The sequence below is a fragment of the Tachyglossus aculeatus genome, unplaced genomic scaffold, assembly GCF_015852505.1.
Source record: "Tachyglossus aculeatus isolate mTacAcu1 unplaced genomic scaffold, mTacAcu1.pri scaffold_151_arrow_ctg1, whole genome shotgun sequence".
Lineage (NCBI taxonomy): Eukaryota > Metazoa > Chordata > Mammalia > Monotremata > Tachyglossidae > Tachyglossus > Tachyglossus aculeatus.
The window spans coordinates 12112-30178 of NW_024044874.1; the positions used below are offsets into that span (position 1 = coordinate 12112).

Genomic DNA, 18067 nt, shown 5'->3' on the forward strand with positions numbered 1-18067 from the left:
AAGGAAACCTCACTAGCATCACAGAACTGAATTCCTTCCACTTAGTTCAGGTCTGAAAAACGATGTACCCATTGACAAGAAAATGTGAAACCGAATCAAGGAAGCTGGCACGGCCCTGGAGAGAATAGCAGGTGGAATTGAGCTCCAGGCTTGGTAGTGAGAGGACCTGAGATCTTATTCCTGTTCTGCCAAATGCCTTCTGTGTGACCTTCACTTCTTTATACCTTAGTTTCCTCAAGTGCAAAGTGGGAATTGAATATCTTTTCTCCCTCCCCATTAGACTGTGAGCCCAATGTGGAACAGGAACTATATCCTTCCTGATTAATTTGTATCTTATCCCAGTTCTTTAGACAGTGATTGACACATTCTGATTACTTAAACCATTGAAAAAAGTGGCAGAGCCAGAATTAGAATCCAGGTCTTCTGACTCCTAGGCCCTTTCTCCATCTACTAGGACACATGGCTTCTCTCTGAGTATCTCTGGATACCTTTGTGGAGAAGATCGCCAGCAGAGAGAGGGAGAATCTGCGTCGGATGATGACCTCCAGCTACTCCCCAGAGAAGTCAAGGATGATTTTTATGGACGCCCACTCGAGGGTCCCTTCTTCACCCCGCGAAATCCGCCAGGGCCCCAGAGAGGAGGCCCGTGGTTTCTGGTCCGGGCACCAGGTTGCCGTTACGACAGTGGCCATTAGGTGGCGACATACACCCACGGTGGAGGGAAAAAGAACGGGGAGAAGCTGAAAAGAGCCCGGGCCACCGGTCAGCCGGCCCGCTAAATCCATCTCCGTATTCAAGATCTAAAGTGTCTGAAACAAAGCTCCGGGGGCCTAGCCTGATCCCCCGAGAGGCGAGATCTTCTGAACCTGACTCTGATCCAGAAAGGATTCTTCCTAGACTGTGAGCTCGTTGTAAGATAAGGATTTTCTCTATTTGTTGTAGAAATGTACTTTCCAAGAGCTTAGACAGTTCTGTGCACACAGTAAGAGCGCAATAAATACGATTGAATGAATAAACGAATAAAGGGATCTGAGAGTCCTGCCCGTCAGTGGGACGGGGTGTCGAGAAGTCGTACACAGTAGGAGGGAGAACGGGTATTGGATCCCCATTTTACTGAAGAGAAAACTGCGGCACAGAAAAGATAATAATAATAATAATGATGATAATAATAATATTTGTTAAGCACTTACTATGTGCCAGGCACTGCTCTAAGCGCTGGGGTAGATACAAGATAATTGAGTTTGACACAGACCCTGTCCCAAATTGGCTCACATTCTTAATCCCCATTTTATAGATGAGGGAACTGAGGCATAGAGAAGTTAAGTGATTTGCCCGAAGTCACGCAACAGGCAAGCAGCGAGGTCCAGTGGAAAAATCAAGGGCTTGGTAGTCAGATGATTTGGGTTCCAATCCCGGCTCTGCCACATTCCTGCTGGGTGACCTTGGCCAAGTCATTTAACTTTGGAGAAACATCATGATTTAGTGGATAGAGCGCGGACCTGGGAGTCAGAACCTTAAACGTTCTTATCCCAGCTCAGCCACTTTTCTGCTGTGTGAACTTGGGATGTCACTTAACTTCTCTGGACCTCAGTTACCTCATATGTAAAGTGAGGATTGAGACTGTGAGCCCCACTTGGGACAGGGACTGCGTCCAACTCTATTTGTTTATACCCACCCCTGCGCTTAGAACAGTGCCTGGAACACAGTAAATGTTTAACAAATACTACAGTTATTATTCTCTCTGTCTTAATTCTCCTGTTCTCCCTCCTACTTAGACTATGAGCCTCATGCAGGACAGGGACTGTTTTCAATCTAATTCACTTGTATCTAACCCAGCGATACAGTGTTTGACACATAGTAAGCTCTTAAGAAATACTGTCTGAAAAGAAGTCTCTCCGGGCTCCCTCCCCTGATTCACAGACCCCTGGAGTGGGCTAGCAGAGATTGGAACAGGATACTGGGAGCTGGAGGGAAGGGCTCAACCAGGGAGGTGGCTGCCATAGTTGCCCAGTTTGCTCTGCCCGCTTCACATGGAGGGAAGGGTCGGAGTGTAACTCTCCCCCTCCTCCCTATTGGCCCCCCAGATCATTTGAGGTTCTCCCTGGGAGTTTGGCGAGGAAAGACGGTGTGGATGGGGTGTTCCGAGCAAAGGGCAACTAGGTCCACATCCCAACCCACACGCTGCCTGTAATTCTAGGCCTCAAGCAGCTTTCTGCGGAATCCAACTCTCTATCTCCCCCTCATCCTTCTCGTCTCTCCGGTGTCTCCTGGGCTTCCTTGCTTCTGAATAATCGCCCTCAGACCCTCGTCTGGCCAGGCTCCCCCTCCAGCCATCCCTCCTCCCGCCACCCCCTCTGCCCAACCCCCACAGTACCCCAGCCCAGCTGTCCAGATTCAGTCAATCAGGTCCCGAGGGGCCTGATCAGGGCCCGGCCTAATTGCGTTTTCTGGGTCCCTCCGGTCCCCTCTGGGGCTGGGCCAGAGCCCCCTCCCTACTCCCCCAGGCTCTCAAGCGGCGGGGAATTTTCTGCCAATCTTTGCTCAGGGTCCCGCCACTCTGCCCCCATTGTTCTCTCTCCCCTCTGACTGTCCCGAGATCTGATTAGGTTTGTTTGATCAAGGGTTACAGAGGGAGAGCGAAGGGCAAGTCACAACTTCTCTGCGCCTCGGTTATCTCACCTGTAAAATGGGGGTTAAGATTGTGAGCCCCATGTAGGACGGGGAATGTGTCCACCCTGATTATCTTGTATCTACTTCACTGAAAACCCAATTTGCATTTTGTTCACTCCAATCCCCAGCCTCACCCTACCCCTGAGAAGGTCCAGACCCTTCACTGGTTTTGCAGCCTGGAGATTGGCAAATGAAAGTGGGGTGGGGAAAGCTTTCCGCTCCCTTCATGCATGACAGCGATTAGACTATTTCACTTTCTGCACCCCGAGCCAGCTCTCAGAGGTAGCCTCCTTAGCTCCATCTCATCTGTAGCCTTTCCTTCCTTCTCCCTGTTTCTCCGGAATTCCAACTTCTCCCCACCCTCTCCCGACAGTCTTTGCGCGGCGGGGAGGGGGGCGGGGCGGGAAGGAATCTAAATATTCAAAGGTTTTCCTCCAAATGACCTTGGTCATTTGAAAACAGCAGCTTCCATAACTGAATCCCTCAAGAAAACAATACTTAGAGGAACTGGCGAGGAGCTATCTACAAGGCTAATTTTCTTTGCGTCAAAATTTTTAGGTGATGCTTGTGTTCCAGATATTTTTGAAAAGTTATTTATTTACCTTATTGACCTTATTATATGTCTCTCCTGTTCGTATTAGTACTCTAGTAGATACCACCATACTCAGTGATATTATATTTAAGGGCAAGGTAACGTTTCAGTTCTGTTTTTCTACTGCAAAGAGCCCCCAGATATTTTTGAAATAATTTTTCACTCAGATTAAGTTGGATGCCACGTCTCGAGTGTCCTGACGACTTTCCCGAGTCTCGGGCGGGGGGGAAAGGGGGGAGGTGTCGGGGGTGGGAGACTGGAGGAGTGAGAGGAGGCTGGCTTCATTTCCGCACTAAGGGTTTAGCCCTGTTGTAAAGAAGAGATGAGGTTTGATGCGCCAGTAAAGTGTCGATCTTCTTTAGACACGAGCCTGGAAGGAACGGAAAACTCGGGTCTGATGTTCTCTGGAGTGGAACCACCCTCGTATCCTAAACCCGTTAATATGGGCTGGGAGCAGAGTCCACGTCTATACAGTCAGAGCAGTAACTCTGCGGCACTCACATCCTCTGGAGGACAGACCCATCTCCAATTTCCCTGGTCTCTTAGAACGCTATCCTCAACTTAAGAAGCTGGGCTTGGAGATGGGGATAATAATAATAATGATACTAGTAATAATAATGGCATTTGTTAAGCTCTTACTATGTGCCAGGCACTGTACTAAACACAGGTGTGAATACAAACAAATCGTGTTGGACATAGTCCCTTTCCCACGTAGGGCTCACAGTCTCAATCCTAATTTTACAAATGAAGTAACTGAGTCCCAGAAAAGTGAAGTGACTTGGCCAAGGTAACACAACAGACGAATGGAGGAGATGGGATTAGAACTCACCACCTTCTGACTTCCAGGCCAGGGCTCTAGCAACTACAGCATGCCAGCTCTGTCCTCTTTCGAGGTGACCAGGTGGAGGTGGGGGTTCGTGGGTGCTCTCGGGGAAGAGGGGTGGGGAGGAGTCTGTCCAAGCCCTCAAGTCCCGGACAGTTCAGGCGGGGTCTGAACCTGCTCCTTCTGCCCCTCGGCTCTGACCTCAGCTCTGCCTTCGGCCCCACCCGCCACAGTATGGGCCACCCCGGCCGGTTCTGAGCAGCCCCCTCCCGCCCCAGGCCGGACAATGGGGCTCACAGGTTCATCCCCATTTTTCAGATGAGATAACTGAGGCACAGAGAAGTTAAGTGACTTGCCCAAGTTTATCCAGCAGATAAGTGGTGGAGCCAGGATTGGAACCCAGGTTCTCTGACTTCCAGGCCCATGCTCTTTCCACTAGACTATGCTGCTTCTTTACCAGTGTGAGAGACCAGTTACTACCACTGCCATTACTGGTAGTAGTATTATTGTGATAACTACTAATACTAGAAATAGCATTTATTAAGCACTTACGATGTGCAGAGCTCTGTACTCAGAACTGGGAAAGAGTACACAACAGGGAATTAGGCACAGATCTTGCACCTCGAGAGGCTCACAATTTATGAATAAAGATGGGGGAGAATATTTGTGACACACAATGAGAGCAATGAAACAATAAAACATAATTACAGCAAAAGCGACAAGGACAAATACATATAACATGAAATGAATACCAAAAGGGAGCTGTGATTGGAGGAGCAGAATTTCAGGTTCTCTGTGATGTGGAGTTCGTGGCATACCCGAAGTCACAGCAATGGCTACCTCAGTCATTAGCCTTCCCAAGGATTAAGGAAGTCTCATGCTGCAGGTGTTCGGGAGAGTGGTCAGTAGAAAGTGTTGTTATCCTGTCCCTAATCTCTGATCGTGGCTCCCCTTATATTTTCAACAAAATGATTAACCACTCCTCCTTAGTTCTAGGGATGCTATGCATGAATGATAAGCAGCATGGCTCAATGGAAAGAGCGTGGGCTTGGGAGTCAAAGGTCATGGGCTCGAATTCCGGTTCAGCCACTTGTCAGCTCTGTGACCTTGGGCAAGCCACTAAACTTCTCTGTGCCTGAGGTACCTCATCTGTAAAATGGGGATTAAGACTGTGAGCCCCGGGTGGGACAACCTGATCACTTTGTATCACCCCAGCGCTTAGAACAGTGCTTCGCACATAGTAAGCGCTTAACAAATACCATTATTATTATTATTATTTTCATTATTATTATTATAAGAGAAACAGAGTTGCCTCGTGGATAAAGCATGGGCCTAGGAGTCAGAAGGGGCTGGGTTCTCATCCTTACTCTGCCACTCATCGCTCTGTGATTTTGGGCAAGTCACTTCACTTCTCTGGGTCTCAGTTATATCATTTGTAAAAAGGGGATTAAGACTATAAACTCCATGTGGGAAAGGGACTGTGTCCAACCCAGTTTGGTTTTAATAATAATAATAATAATAATAATGGCGGCATTTGTAAAGCACTTACTATGTGCCAGGCCCTGTACCAAGTGCTGGGGTGGAGACAAGCATATCGGTTTGGACACTGTCCCCAACCCACATGGGGCTCACAGTCTCAATCCCCATTTTTCTGATTCATTCATTCATTCAATCGTATTTATTGAGCGCTTACTGTGTGCAGAGCACTGCATTCATTCATTCAATTCAATCATATTTATTGCTTACTGTGTGCAGAGCATTGTACTAAGCGCTTGGGAAGTACAAATCGGCAACATATGGAGACGGTGCCTACCCAACAACGTGCTCACAGTCTAGAAGACGGGCTCACAATCTGATGAGGTGACTGAGGTCCAGAGAAGTGAAGTGACTTCCCACAGCAGACGAATGGCAGAGCCAGAGTTAGAACGCACGACCCTTTGACTCCCAGACCCTTGCTCTATCCAATACGACATGCTGCTTCTCACTGCAGTGCTTAGTACAGTGCCTGGAACATAATAAACACTTAACAAATACTATCATCATTTTTATTATTATTATTACTAATACCAATAATAATGATGTGAGTCTTCATTAGCTCTTATGCCTGGAAGAGTTAATATAGGAAGTGCACGCCCTTCTCTCTTTCTACAGTTTTGTTGGGTACCTGATTCATTCTATATAGCTTTTTCAGGTCTGAACTCTACTAGAAGCAGCGTGGCTTAGTGAAAAGAGCACGGGCCTGAGAGTCAGAGGACATTGGTTCTAATCCCGGCTCTGCCATTTATCAGCTGTGTGACTTCGGGCAAGTCACTTAGCTTCTGTGTGCCTCAGTAACCTGAATCTGTAAAATCGGGATTAAGACTGTGAGCCCCGCATGGGACAACCTAATTACCTTGAATCTACCCCAGCGCTTAGAACAGTGCTTGGCACATAGTAAGCGCTTAAAAAATACCATAAGAATAATTTATACTGTTACTTTCGATTTTCCTGGCCAGCTTCCCCTTCACTCCCTACCCCAGGAATTCATATTCAGCGGGTGCACTGTCCTTTTTTTCTCTCAGATAGCCTTGCTCTTTCTCCCAGGCCTCAGTAATTGGACTCTAAGCTGCTCCAGCAACTGGCATTCACTGCAGGCAGTGGTACCTTGGAGCATAGGCTTGCCAACAAGCGACTAGACTACTACTATTCTAATTACTACTAATAGAATAGTTACTAGTACTACTAGTAATAATAGTAACTATACTATTAGTAGTAATGGTAATAATGGCTATCTAGTACTAGTAGCAGTAGCAGTTAGTAGTAGTAGTAATAGTAGTTGTAGTAATAGTAGTAGTAGTAATATAGCGTGGCTCAGTGGAAAGAGCCCGTGCTTGGGAGTCAGAGGTCATGGGTTCTAAGCCCAGCCCTGCCACTTGTCTGCTGTGTGACTTTGGGCAGTCACTTAATTTCTTTGTGCTTCAGTTACCTCACCTGAAAAATGGGGATTAAGACTGTGAGCCCCACGTGGAACAACACAATGACCTTGTATCCCCCCAACGCTTAGAACAGTGTTCTGCACATAGTAACTGCTTAACAAATGCCGTCATTATTATTATATTATTATTAATAGTAGTAGTAGTAGTAGTAGTAGTAGTAGTAGTAGTAGTAGTAGTAGTAGTAGTAAAAGAGCATGGGCTTTGGAGTCAGTAGTCAAGAGTTCAAATCCCGGCTCTCCTAATGTCAACTATGTGACTTTGGGCAAGTCACTTAACTTCTCTGCCTCAGTTACCTTATCTGTATAATGAGGATTGACTGTGAACCCTCTGTGGGACAACCTAATCACCTTGTAGCCTCCCCAGAGCTTACAGCAGTGCTTTGCATATAGTAAGCGCTTAACAAATGCTATTATTATTATTATATTATTATTATTATTATTATTATTATTATTAATAGCAGTAGCACTGATGAGAAACAGCATGGCCTGGTGGATAGGGCACAGGCCTGGGAGTCAGAAAGACCTGGGTTCTAATCCCGGTTCCACCACGTTTCTCCTGTGTAACCTTGGGCAAGTCATTTCACTTCTCTGGACCATAGTTACCTCTTCTGTAAAATGGGGATTAAGACTGTGAGCTTAATCCCGGATTATTTTGTACCTAGCCCAATGCTTAGTACAATGCCTGTTACTTAGTAAACGCTTAACACCATTATCATCGTACTAGTGCTATTATCACTTCTGCTGCCAAATTAACATGGGTTTTTACTCCTCAGCCGACATCCAGGATGGGTAGTAAGGAAGAAGCCAACCGGTCGGTGAGAACCTACTTCATCCTCGTGGGCTTTCGGGTCAGCCCAGAACTCCAGATCTTCCTCTTCCTAGCGTTCCTGGTGGTCTACTGTTTGGTGCTGGTGGGGAACGTCGGCATGATAGCCGTGATCCAAGGGGGCTTCCAGCTTCATACCCCTGTGTACTTCTTCCTCCAAGATCTGTCCTTCACTGACCTCTCTTACACCTCCACCATCGCCCCCAAGGCACTGGCCAGCTTCTGGAAACAGGGTAAGTCCATTTCTTTTGCTGGCTGTGCTGCTCATTTCTTGCAATTCACTACCTACAACAGACTGGCCCCTATCTGCTTGCCACTCCTCTACCCCTCCCGCATGTCTTGGTCCCTCTGCGTCAGACAAGTGGTTGACTCGTATGCCTGTGGCTGTATCAGCTCCACTCTTCAGTCTACCATGACATTCTCCGTGACCTTCTGCATCTCACAGGTCATCGAACACTTCTACTGCGATGCCCAGCCACTCCGCTGGACCACGTGCTCCGACACCTCCGTCCAGGAGGTCATGTCTTTTGTTCTGTCCGCAGTCATCATCTTGCCCACTGTCCTGGTTAATCTGGGCTCTTTCATCTGCATTGGCTCTGCCATCCTGAAGATCCACTCCTCTGAGGGAGACAAGAAAGCTGTCTCTTCCTGTGGCTCTCATATGGACATCGTGAGCCTCCTTTATGGAACCGTGGCTTTCGTTTACCTCACCCCACCTTCATCCCCTGAGTATCACAAGGTGGCTGCCATGTACTACACCCTCATCACTCCCATGCTGAACACCATGATTTATTCTCTGAGGAACAAAGATGCCAAGGAGGCCTTGAGAAGGATCCTGGAAAAGAAAATGGCTTCTCTCTGAACGCCCCCCCCACCCCGATAGTAGTGGCAATAATAATAACAATTATGGTAGTTGGTAAGTGTTAACTATGTACCAAGCACAGTTCTAAGCACTAGGGTAGAGACAAATCAATCAGGTGAGACACATGAGGCTCACATTCTTAGTCCCCATTTTACACATGAGGTAACTAAGACCCAGAGAAGTCAAGGTACTTGTCCAAGGTCACACAGCAGATATGTGGCAGAGCCAGTATTAGAATCCAGTTCCTTCTGACTCCCAGACCCGTGTTGTATTCACTAAGCCACACCAGTAGTATAATAACAAAAATAGACATATTTATTTTACACTTACTATGGGATAATCACTGTACTAAGCACTGGCGTAGGTACATGGTAATTAGGTCAGATAGAGTCGTGGTTCCACATGGGGTTCACAGTCTAAGTAGGAGGGAGAACAATCATTGAACCCTTATTTTACAGATGAGGAAGCTGAAGCATCGTGATGCTTTAGAAAGCATGATCTGGACAGAAGAGTGAAGTGTGGGCATTGGAGGGGAGAGGCTGATGCCAGAGAGGTCTGTGAGAACTGGGACGTAGTAATCTAGTAGGGATATGACAAACATCTGGACAAGCACAGTGGTATTTCCTGAGCCCCACTGGGAACAACACACAGAAGTAAACGTTGGGAAAGTACAGTAGATCTACAAGACAGGTTTCCTCCCTACAAGGAACTTCCACTCTACTGAAAACAGAAAAAAAAAACCATTTTCAACAGGGTAATCAGAATAAATAAGTTAACTGTACAATCGATGATACATACGTGCATATGTGCTGAGGGAGAGAGTAAATCAATCAATATGTAAGCACTCCGGGGGTGGGGGTGGAGGGGTTGTTCTGGGAACAAGTGGGATCCTGAGGAGAAAAGGGACAAAAATACACTACCTAAGCACATGACCTGGTTACAGAAATCCAAGAACCTAAAACACATTAAGTCCAAAGACGTTCCATACTGCGTCAGGTTCACCATCTACGTTCAGAAGAATTATAAATCTCCCATTCATATCTAAAGGGGGTGTGACTGTAATCAAGGATTTGTGTGATATATGGATGGGCAGTCAGTAAGGAGTTACTAGGGAGAAACTGGGGGTGTCAGGTGGTCAGCCCCTCAACATCAATTTATAAAAAATATTAAATGAATGTCTACTGCTTACACAGTCCTACACTAAGCCCTGGAGAGAGCATAGAATAGTGGGAGAAGACAGGCTGTCTACTCTGAATGAGCTTACACTCTAACCATAAAGTTGGATACCATCCAGGACATTCATATCCCCATCTCTCCATATCGTCCTGTTGCCACTGACAGACATGGAGGTCTGGGATGGGTGGATCAATGGTATGACCCACTATCTTCCATTTTTGTGGAACCCTCCATACTGGGATTTGACATCCTGATGTCCAGCAAGACTCTCACTTCCTGTGGAAAATGTTTACGTTTCCTACCACATCCCTGAAGGCCTGCTTGAACTGCTGGTTCCACAAGGTGTAGATGAAGGAGTTGAGCAACGGGACCGCGGAGGTATGGAGTAAGGCCACCCTCTTTTTGTAGTCTAAGCCTTCCTTGGGGAAAGGATTGACATAAATGAAGATGCAGCTGATGTAGATGGAGACCACGACCACGTGGGAGGAGCAGGTAGAAAGGGCCTTTTTCCTCTGCCGGTCATTACGGTCGTGGCAAGGACAATGGCCGTATAGGGCATGGTCACTAGCATCAGGGTGACCAGGAGTGTCACTAAGGCCGAGACAAGGACTATCACCTCTATGGGGTCGGTGTCCCAGCAGGCCAGCTGCAGTAATATTATGTATTAGCAGCAGCAATTGTTGACTATACTGGGGCCACAGAAAGGTATCTGGCGTATTATGATGCTTGGCACTAAAACAATAAGCAAGCCGGACACCCAGGAACTGAAAACCAGCAAGATGCAGACGCTACCACTCATGACAGTCGTGTACTGCAGGGCTAGCAGATGGCGACATAACGGACGTGGACATGGTGGCCAAGAGGAAGAACTTTGTTGCACCCAGCTGGATGGTGAAGAAGAACTGTGAAAAACAGGCGTCAAAGCTAACGGTCTTGTTCCCAGTTCCGATGCTGACCAACATTCCGGAGACAAAGACAGACGAAATTGCACAGAAAGAAGTACATGGGGTGCGGAGGCGGGAGTCCAGCAGTGTGAGGGTGATGATGGTCAGGATCCCGGCGACGCTCAGCCCATAAGTAGCCAACAGCAAAAGTAAAAGGTGAGCCTGAAACTCTGGATTGTCCATCAAGTTGAGGAGAATGAACTCTGTCACTATTGTTCGGTTTCTTATCATTGAGTTCTGCGGGCATTGAAAGAGTAGGAAGAACGCAGGTGGGAGAAGAGTTGGAAGACTAATCACTCAATCTTTCTTTCAGTAAATCAGTCATAGATATTGTGCTACTATTGTGTGCGGAGCACTATGTTCAGCTCTGGGGAGAATACAGTAAAGTTAGAAAACATGATCGCTGTTCTCCTGTGAAGTCTAGCAGGGGATCCAGACTCTGACAAGATTTACCAGAAATCTATCAATCATACTGATTAAGCTCCTAATGTGTTTAGGGCACAATGCCAAGCACTTGGGAGAGTATGATAGAATTAGTAGATATGATCCCTCCTTTCTAGGAACTTACAGTCTCCCCTGGGAGACAGACACAAAAATCAATTACTAATGTTCAACCTGATTATCTTGTATCTACCCTAGCACTTAGAACAGTGCTTGACATCTAGTAAGCGCTTAACAAATGCTATTATTATTATTATTATTATTATTATTATTAGCAGCAGCAGCAGCAGCAGCAGCAGCAGCAGCAGCAGTAGTAGTAGTAGTAGTAGTAGTAGTAGTAGTAGTAGTAGTAGTAATAGTAGTAAAGGAGGAAACAGTCGAGTGCAAAGATCTGTAAATTAGTGCTACAGGGAAAGAGGAGGGGTGAGTTCCCAAGTGTATAGTAGGAAAGAGAGGGCTGAAAAATAACAGCTGGAGAGGGCCAAAATAAATTTTTTTTATGGAATCATGAAAAAAGGGATAATGTCTTCATCCGTCTACCTTGACTTTTCATTCTTTTAAATATTCTCTTCTCTGGTCTTCGTTTTCTGGGATCCCCCGTGCCTACTAGCTCTGTTGGCTCTCATGAAGCCACTCCCACATTCCAAATCTTCATTCGTGCCAACACTTTTCTCTGAAAATGATTTCATCTACTTTCTAAGTCAGGAATATTAATCTTCTGCTTTTCATTCCACTTTGGCATAGTCCTTTCTACTTCGGATTCTCATCTCAGTCTCACCTACTCCCTGAGGCTTGTTCTCCTCTCTTCCAACTCCAACCCCTGACTCATGCCTTTCCCCTTGGCTCACACCCCATCTCTCTCCACATCAGTCCTTCCACAGCTCTTCCCATCCACAAAGCTTTCCTGAAATCCTAACTCCTCCATGAGCCCTACCCTGATGCGTTTTTCTTCTCTCTAGATCACATCCTCCCAACTACAGCAACAGACCTTCTGCACCAACTGCACACTTCTCTACATGTCGACTTACATAACATTCTTTCAGCACCAACGTTTTGACAACAAGCAGTTTTTCGTTCTCTTTTTTCTATCAGAAAATTCTCTGTGATTTCTTTCGATGTCTGCTTCTCCCAGGTGAATGTAAGCTAAATCATCCCTGCCAACTCTAATGAACACTCCCAAGGTCTTAGTACAGTGCTCTGCACAGAGTAGACAGTAAGCTCCTGGGTCTGTGTCTGTGTCTGCCAATTCTAGCGTATTGCATTCATTCATTCATTCATTCATTCATTCATTCAATCGTATTTATTGAGTGCTTACTGTGTGCAGAGCACTGTACTAAGCGCATGGGAAGTACAAGTTGGCAACATATAGAGATGGTCCCTACCCAACTGTGGGCTATTGCACTGTCCCAAGCTCTAAATTCAGTTCTCTACACTCAAGAACTCAATAATTGTTTGATTGATTGAAGCCTTTTCCCTGTCGGTCTTCATGTCCCCCAACCCCTACCCCTAGAAGTTTGACTCCTATTCCTTTCCCCAGTCCCTCGAAGCAGTTACAGGAAGAGATGGCACTCTGGCGGGGCGGGGGGGGGGGTTTCCACACCCAAAACCGTTACAACATTCTGAAAAAAGGAATTTCATTTATATGATCCCACTCGGGGTTTTTCATATGCACACCATCTCAAAATCAATCTGATGATAGAATTTACTGAGATAATTCAGGAGGCATTCAACAGAGCTGGGATTTCAGCAAACTACCACGTCAGAAGGCAGATGCCTCTTTGAGAAACTAAGATGGTTCAGTCTCTCCCGAAGGAGTGGGAACAACTACAGGGTGTTTGTATTTAAGGGATAGCATCTGCAAGGCTACCGTATGGAGGAGGAGAGAGCTCTCAAGGAGCACCAAAATATTAATTACAGCATTTATTAAGCGCTGAGCATGGTCTAAGAGTTGCAGCGAATACATGATTAACAGATCGGGCAGAGTCCCTCTCCCACACGGAACTCACAGTCTATCTAATTCCCATCCTTGCTAGCCCTTCCTACAGTTTCTATTCAGCCTGACTCAACCCTTCGAGAGGACTTCCGGGGTCAGTTAGTGCAGCCCCCATCCCCCAGGAAGGGCTGCTTTTCATGGTGGGAGAGAATCTGCCCTAGGCAGAGATGAAAAGCCGAAGATCTGTCAGCTGGTTTGGGACGGAGAGGATCTCCCTCTCTCCTCCAACAACCAACGTCTACCTCGTTCTCCCTGCACCGGAGCTGAACTGCTTTTTTCTCCACCCTCCTGGAGCTAGAGGGGCATTCTAGATTGTAACCATTTCCAGCCCCAAGAAAGAGCCTTTTGGGCACCCCCACCGGATGGAGGCTGGGAAAAGGGCCAAAAAACTGCCCCTCCACCTCCCGAGGAAAGAGTCAGTGGAGTGAAGCTCTGCGGCCAGCTATCTGTTCCAGGCCTTGCGCACCCACTGCTGTCCTCGTAGATCACTGACCCACAGCGTTGAGGGATTTTGGTATGGCGCTAAGTGATTCATAGAATCATAGCTTCATCTAGTCCAGTCTCCTGCTCCCAGTTAGTGCCACACCTACCACATCTCTCCTGTTTTAAACGCAGCCCTTACAGCCTGGATGGTCTTCCTCCAGCCTATCAGAATCTTGCAGCTGCTGCTACTGCCATGTCCATTGAGCAGTCCCAGGCTTCACTACGACGCCTACTACTACTACTACTACTACTACTACTACTACTACTACTACTACTACTACTACTACTACTACCACCACCACTACTACTACTACTACTACTACTACTACTACTACTACTACTACTACTAAAACAATTGTTCAGTATGGCCTACTGGAAAAAACCTAGACCTCGGTGTCAGAGCACCTGAGTTGTAACCCTGCCTCTGCCAACTGCATGCTGTGTGATCTTGGGCAAGTCACTTAACCTCTCTGTTACTCAGTTCCCTCTTCTGAAAAATGGGGATTCAACCCCTGCTCTTTCTCCAATTTAAACTGTGAACCTCATGTGGGATATGATGATTTTGTAACTACCCCAGCACTTAGAAAGTGCTTGGCACATTATAAGCGCTTAAAAAATACCATTATCATTATAATCTTTATTAATATTGTTATTATTATTACTATCCAAGTACAGTGCTAAGTGCTGGGGGTAAATGTAGAATAATCAGACTGGACAGAGTCCCTGACCCAACCAAGGCTTATTGCCATTGTCATTGATATTAACTCTTGGAGAACCTCATCCAACCCTGACCGCCCCCTCCCTCCACCTCATGCCCCTTAGCCTTCTCATTTCAGCACTAAAGAACGTAGCACACTAAAGCTTTCTGAGAAGAGACTACTCTTTCATTTTTTTTGGTCTTCTCTGCTGGAAATTGTTATCTTCATCTGCCTGGCTCATGTTTTCAATTTATCAGAATTCACAGATTTCTTAATGACACTAACCATACCAACATTTCTGGCTGCTTACCTTAGGAGAGGTCCTGTCAGGAGGAGAGAAAGAGAAAGAATAAGAGGAGGTAAAGAACGAGGAGGAGGGAAGAAGAGAGGAGAAAGAAGAGGTAATAGTGCCTTATTTTATGTTCGGCATTATAATACAATTTCCAGAGTACTTTCACAACGTTTATATCCTTTTCAGTAATTAAGTGCTCACTATGCCCGAAGAGTCACAGTGGATGATTAACATACCAGACAGAGTCCCTCTCTCAGAGATCACAATCTATCAATCTCCATTTGACATGGGAGGAAACTGATTTGGGAAAGGTGAAATGTCTTGCCCAGGTTTACCCAGCAGGGCAGTGGCATAGTGGGACTCAAAGTCGGTAGAACTGATTTCCTAATGAGCAGTGAAGGAAATCAAACCTTTCTCTGGGGCCATAACCCTTTGATCCTCACTCAGAATGCTTGCTCGTCAGATCCTTCTCCTTCTGCATCTTCAGGTAAACCGGGCATTGCTGAAAGACATTGCTAAAGATGCAAAGCGTGTGTTAGAAGTCTGAGGTGAGGTAAACGGGTCTTGGATAGAAGGGTTATGGCCTCTCCGGAAAATTCCCAGAGACAATGGTTGTATTCCAGGTGGCAGAAGAGCAGAGACCTGAAGGAGATGGGAGCCTGAGAAATCTTAGCAGGACTAATGTCTTGCTTGCCTCCTTCTCCCCTACCTCACTCGGGGGAGAGGTGGTCCTTGTTCCTTGGGGCCCATCACCTGACTCCCAGTATTTGAGGGTTCATGGGGCCTAGGGGACATGGGTTAATTTAGCCTGAAGGAAGTGGAATAATTAGGTAAACATTTTTGTCACTTGTGTCATCTTCAAAGGAGAAAGAGCCCTTGATACTGTATATTGGATAGATCACTATGCACTGTGATAATAGCTCCACATACAGTGTGCTGAGTAGCTGTCCGCAGAATGAAGAATGGACTTAAGTGAAGAGAGACAGGAGACAGGGAGGTCTACAAGGAGGCTGATGCAGTAATTAAGGTGGGGTAGAATAAATGTTTGGATTAGAATGGTAGCCATTTGAATGGAGCAGAAAGTGTGGATTTTAGCTATGTTGTGAATGTTGAGCCGACAGGATTTGGTGATAGATTGACTATATGGTTAAAATGAGAGGGCTGAGTCAAGGATAACGCCAAGGGTACAGGTTTCTGAGACAAGGAAGGTGTTGTTGCTCTCTACAGTGATGGGAAACTAGCCCGAGGACAGGGTTTGGGTAGGAAGATGAGGAGTTCTGCTTTTGACATGTTGATATTGAGGTGTTGGCTGGTCATCCAAATAGAGATGTCTTCAATAAAGGCAGGAGGAAATAGGAGAATACAGAGAAGAGAGATCAGAGCTGGATGTAGAGTTGGGATTGATAGAGATGGCAGTTAGCGAATGAGTTATCTCAGGGAGTGGGTGTAGTTAGAGAATCAATCAATCAATCAATCGTATTTATTGAGCGCTTACTGTGTGCAGAGCACTGTAATAAGCGCTTGGGAAGTACAAATTGGCAACATATAGAGACAGTCCCTACCCAACAGTGGGCTCAGTCTAAAAGTTAAGGGATCTCAGAACTGAACCTTGAGAGACACCCACATTTAGGGGATATGTGGCAAAGGAGGAGGAGCCCGCAAAAGAGACCATGAATAAGTGGCCAGAGAGATAGGAGGAGAACCAGGAGAGGATGGTGCCATTGAAGCCAAGGTTGAATCATGTTTCCAGGAGATGGAGGTCGTCGACAATTTTGAAGACAGCTGAGAGGTTGAGAAGGATTAGCATGGAGTAGAGTTCATTGGTTTTAGAAAGCCAGATCATTTGTTACCAACTCAGCTGAAAATATCAGCATGGCCTAGGGGAGAGAGTATGGATCTGGGAGTCAGAAGGACCTGGTCTGTAAACCCTGCTCTGCCAAATTGCTTGCTGTGTAACCTTGGGCAAGTCACGTAACGTCTGTCTACTTCAATTTCCTCAATCAAGAGGATACCTGTTCTTCCTCCTATTTAGACTTGTGATTCCCATGAGGGACAGGGACTGGGACCAACCCCATAACTTGTACCTTCTCCAGTGTGGCCTTTGGAACCCCCGCTCCATTATAGGTAAGCTCCCTTTCATCCTTGACCTGTTCCTTTCCAGCTCTCTCCTCCTAATCCTTGCCCTAACCGAAACACGGTTCTCTCAGGATGACACGGTCTCTTCTGTTGCTCTTCCCAGTGGAGGCCTCTTCTTCTCACACTCCCCCAGACTCACCGGAAAAGGAGGAGGTGTCGGCTTCCTTCTCGCACCTCAATGTCGCTTTCACACTATCCTTCCTCCCTCTTCCCTTTACTTACCCTCCTTTGAAACCCACATTATTCGCCTCTACCACCCCCTCCAGATTCTTATAGCCGTCATCTACCTCTCCCCCCGGCCCCACCTCCAATTTCTTTAACGATTTTGACCTCTTTCTCACCTTCCTTCTCTCCTTTTCCATGCCCACTCTCATCCGCGGAGACATCCATGTGGATGTCCCTGGTGACTCCTCTGCCGTCCACCTTCTATCTCTCCTTGACGCTGACAACCTCCTGCTCCACCCCATCTCGCCCACTCACCAACCTGGTCACTCCCTCGACTTAATCATCTCCTACCGCTGCACTATCTCCACCCTCACCAACTCTGAAATCCATCTCTCTGATCGTAACCTTCTCACCTGCCCCATCACTCACACTCCTCTCCCCTGCAAATCTATATTACTACCTCAGAGACCTCCACTCTCTAGACCCCATCCATCTTTCTCAGCGCATCACACCCAACCTCCTCTCCCTTTTCTCTCTACCTAATCTTGATGACCAGATTACTGCTCTCAACTCTACCCTCTCTACTCAACTCAACTCCCTCGCTCCCCTTTCCCTTTGCTGCTCTCGTACCACTAACCCACAGCCTTGGATCACTGCCACTGTCCACCTCCTTCGCTCTTATGCTCGAGCTGCTGAACGCTGCTGGAGAAAGTCTAAACATGAAGCCAAACTTGTTAACTTCAGGTTTATCCTTTCCTGCCTTAACTCTGCCCTCTCCTCTGCCAAGCAAAACTATTTCTCCTCCCTTATTGACATCCATGCCCATAATCCCCGTCAGCTTTTCCGTACACTTAACTCCCTTCTCAGGCCCCCTGTTCCTCCCCCTCCCAGATTCCTCACCCCCAACTATCTGGCCTCCTACTTCATTAGTAAAATTAACTCCATCATGTCTGACCTCCTCAAGGTCACTCCTCCCCCTTCTCCAACCCCCC

General features: G+C 46.7%; 1 protein-coding gene across 1 annotated transcript; it reads left to right on the plus strand.

The window, feature by feature from the left end:
• Positions 1 to 7844: 7844 nt before the first annotated feature.
• On the plus strand, positions 7845 to 8747 carry LOC119923164 (olfactory receptor 9K2-like). Its single transcript, XM_038742683.1, has one exon. It carries the CDS (start codon positions 7845 to 7847, stop codon positions 8745 to 8747), a length of 903 nt encoding a protein of 300 aa, XP_038598611.1.
• Positions 8748 to 18067: the final 9320 nt, after the last annotated feature.

Bases quoted from the DNA above. Each gene is read 5' to 3' on its own strand.
- LOC119923164 (XM_038742683.1), top strand. From the start codon at position 7,845: ATGGGTAGTAAGGAAGAAGCCAACCGGTCGGTGAGAACCTACTTCATC.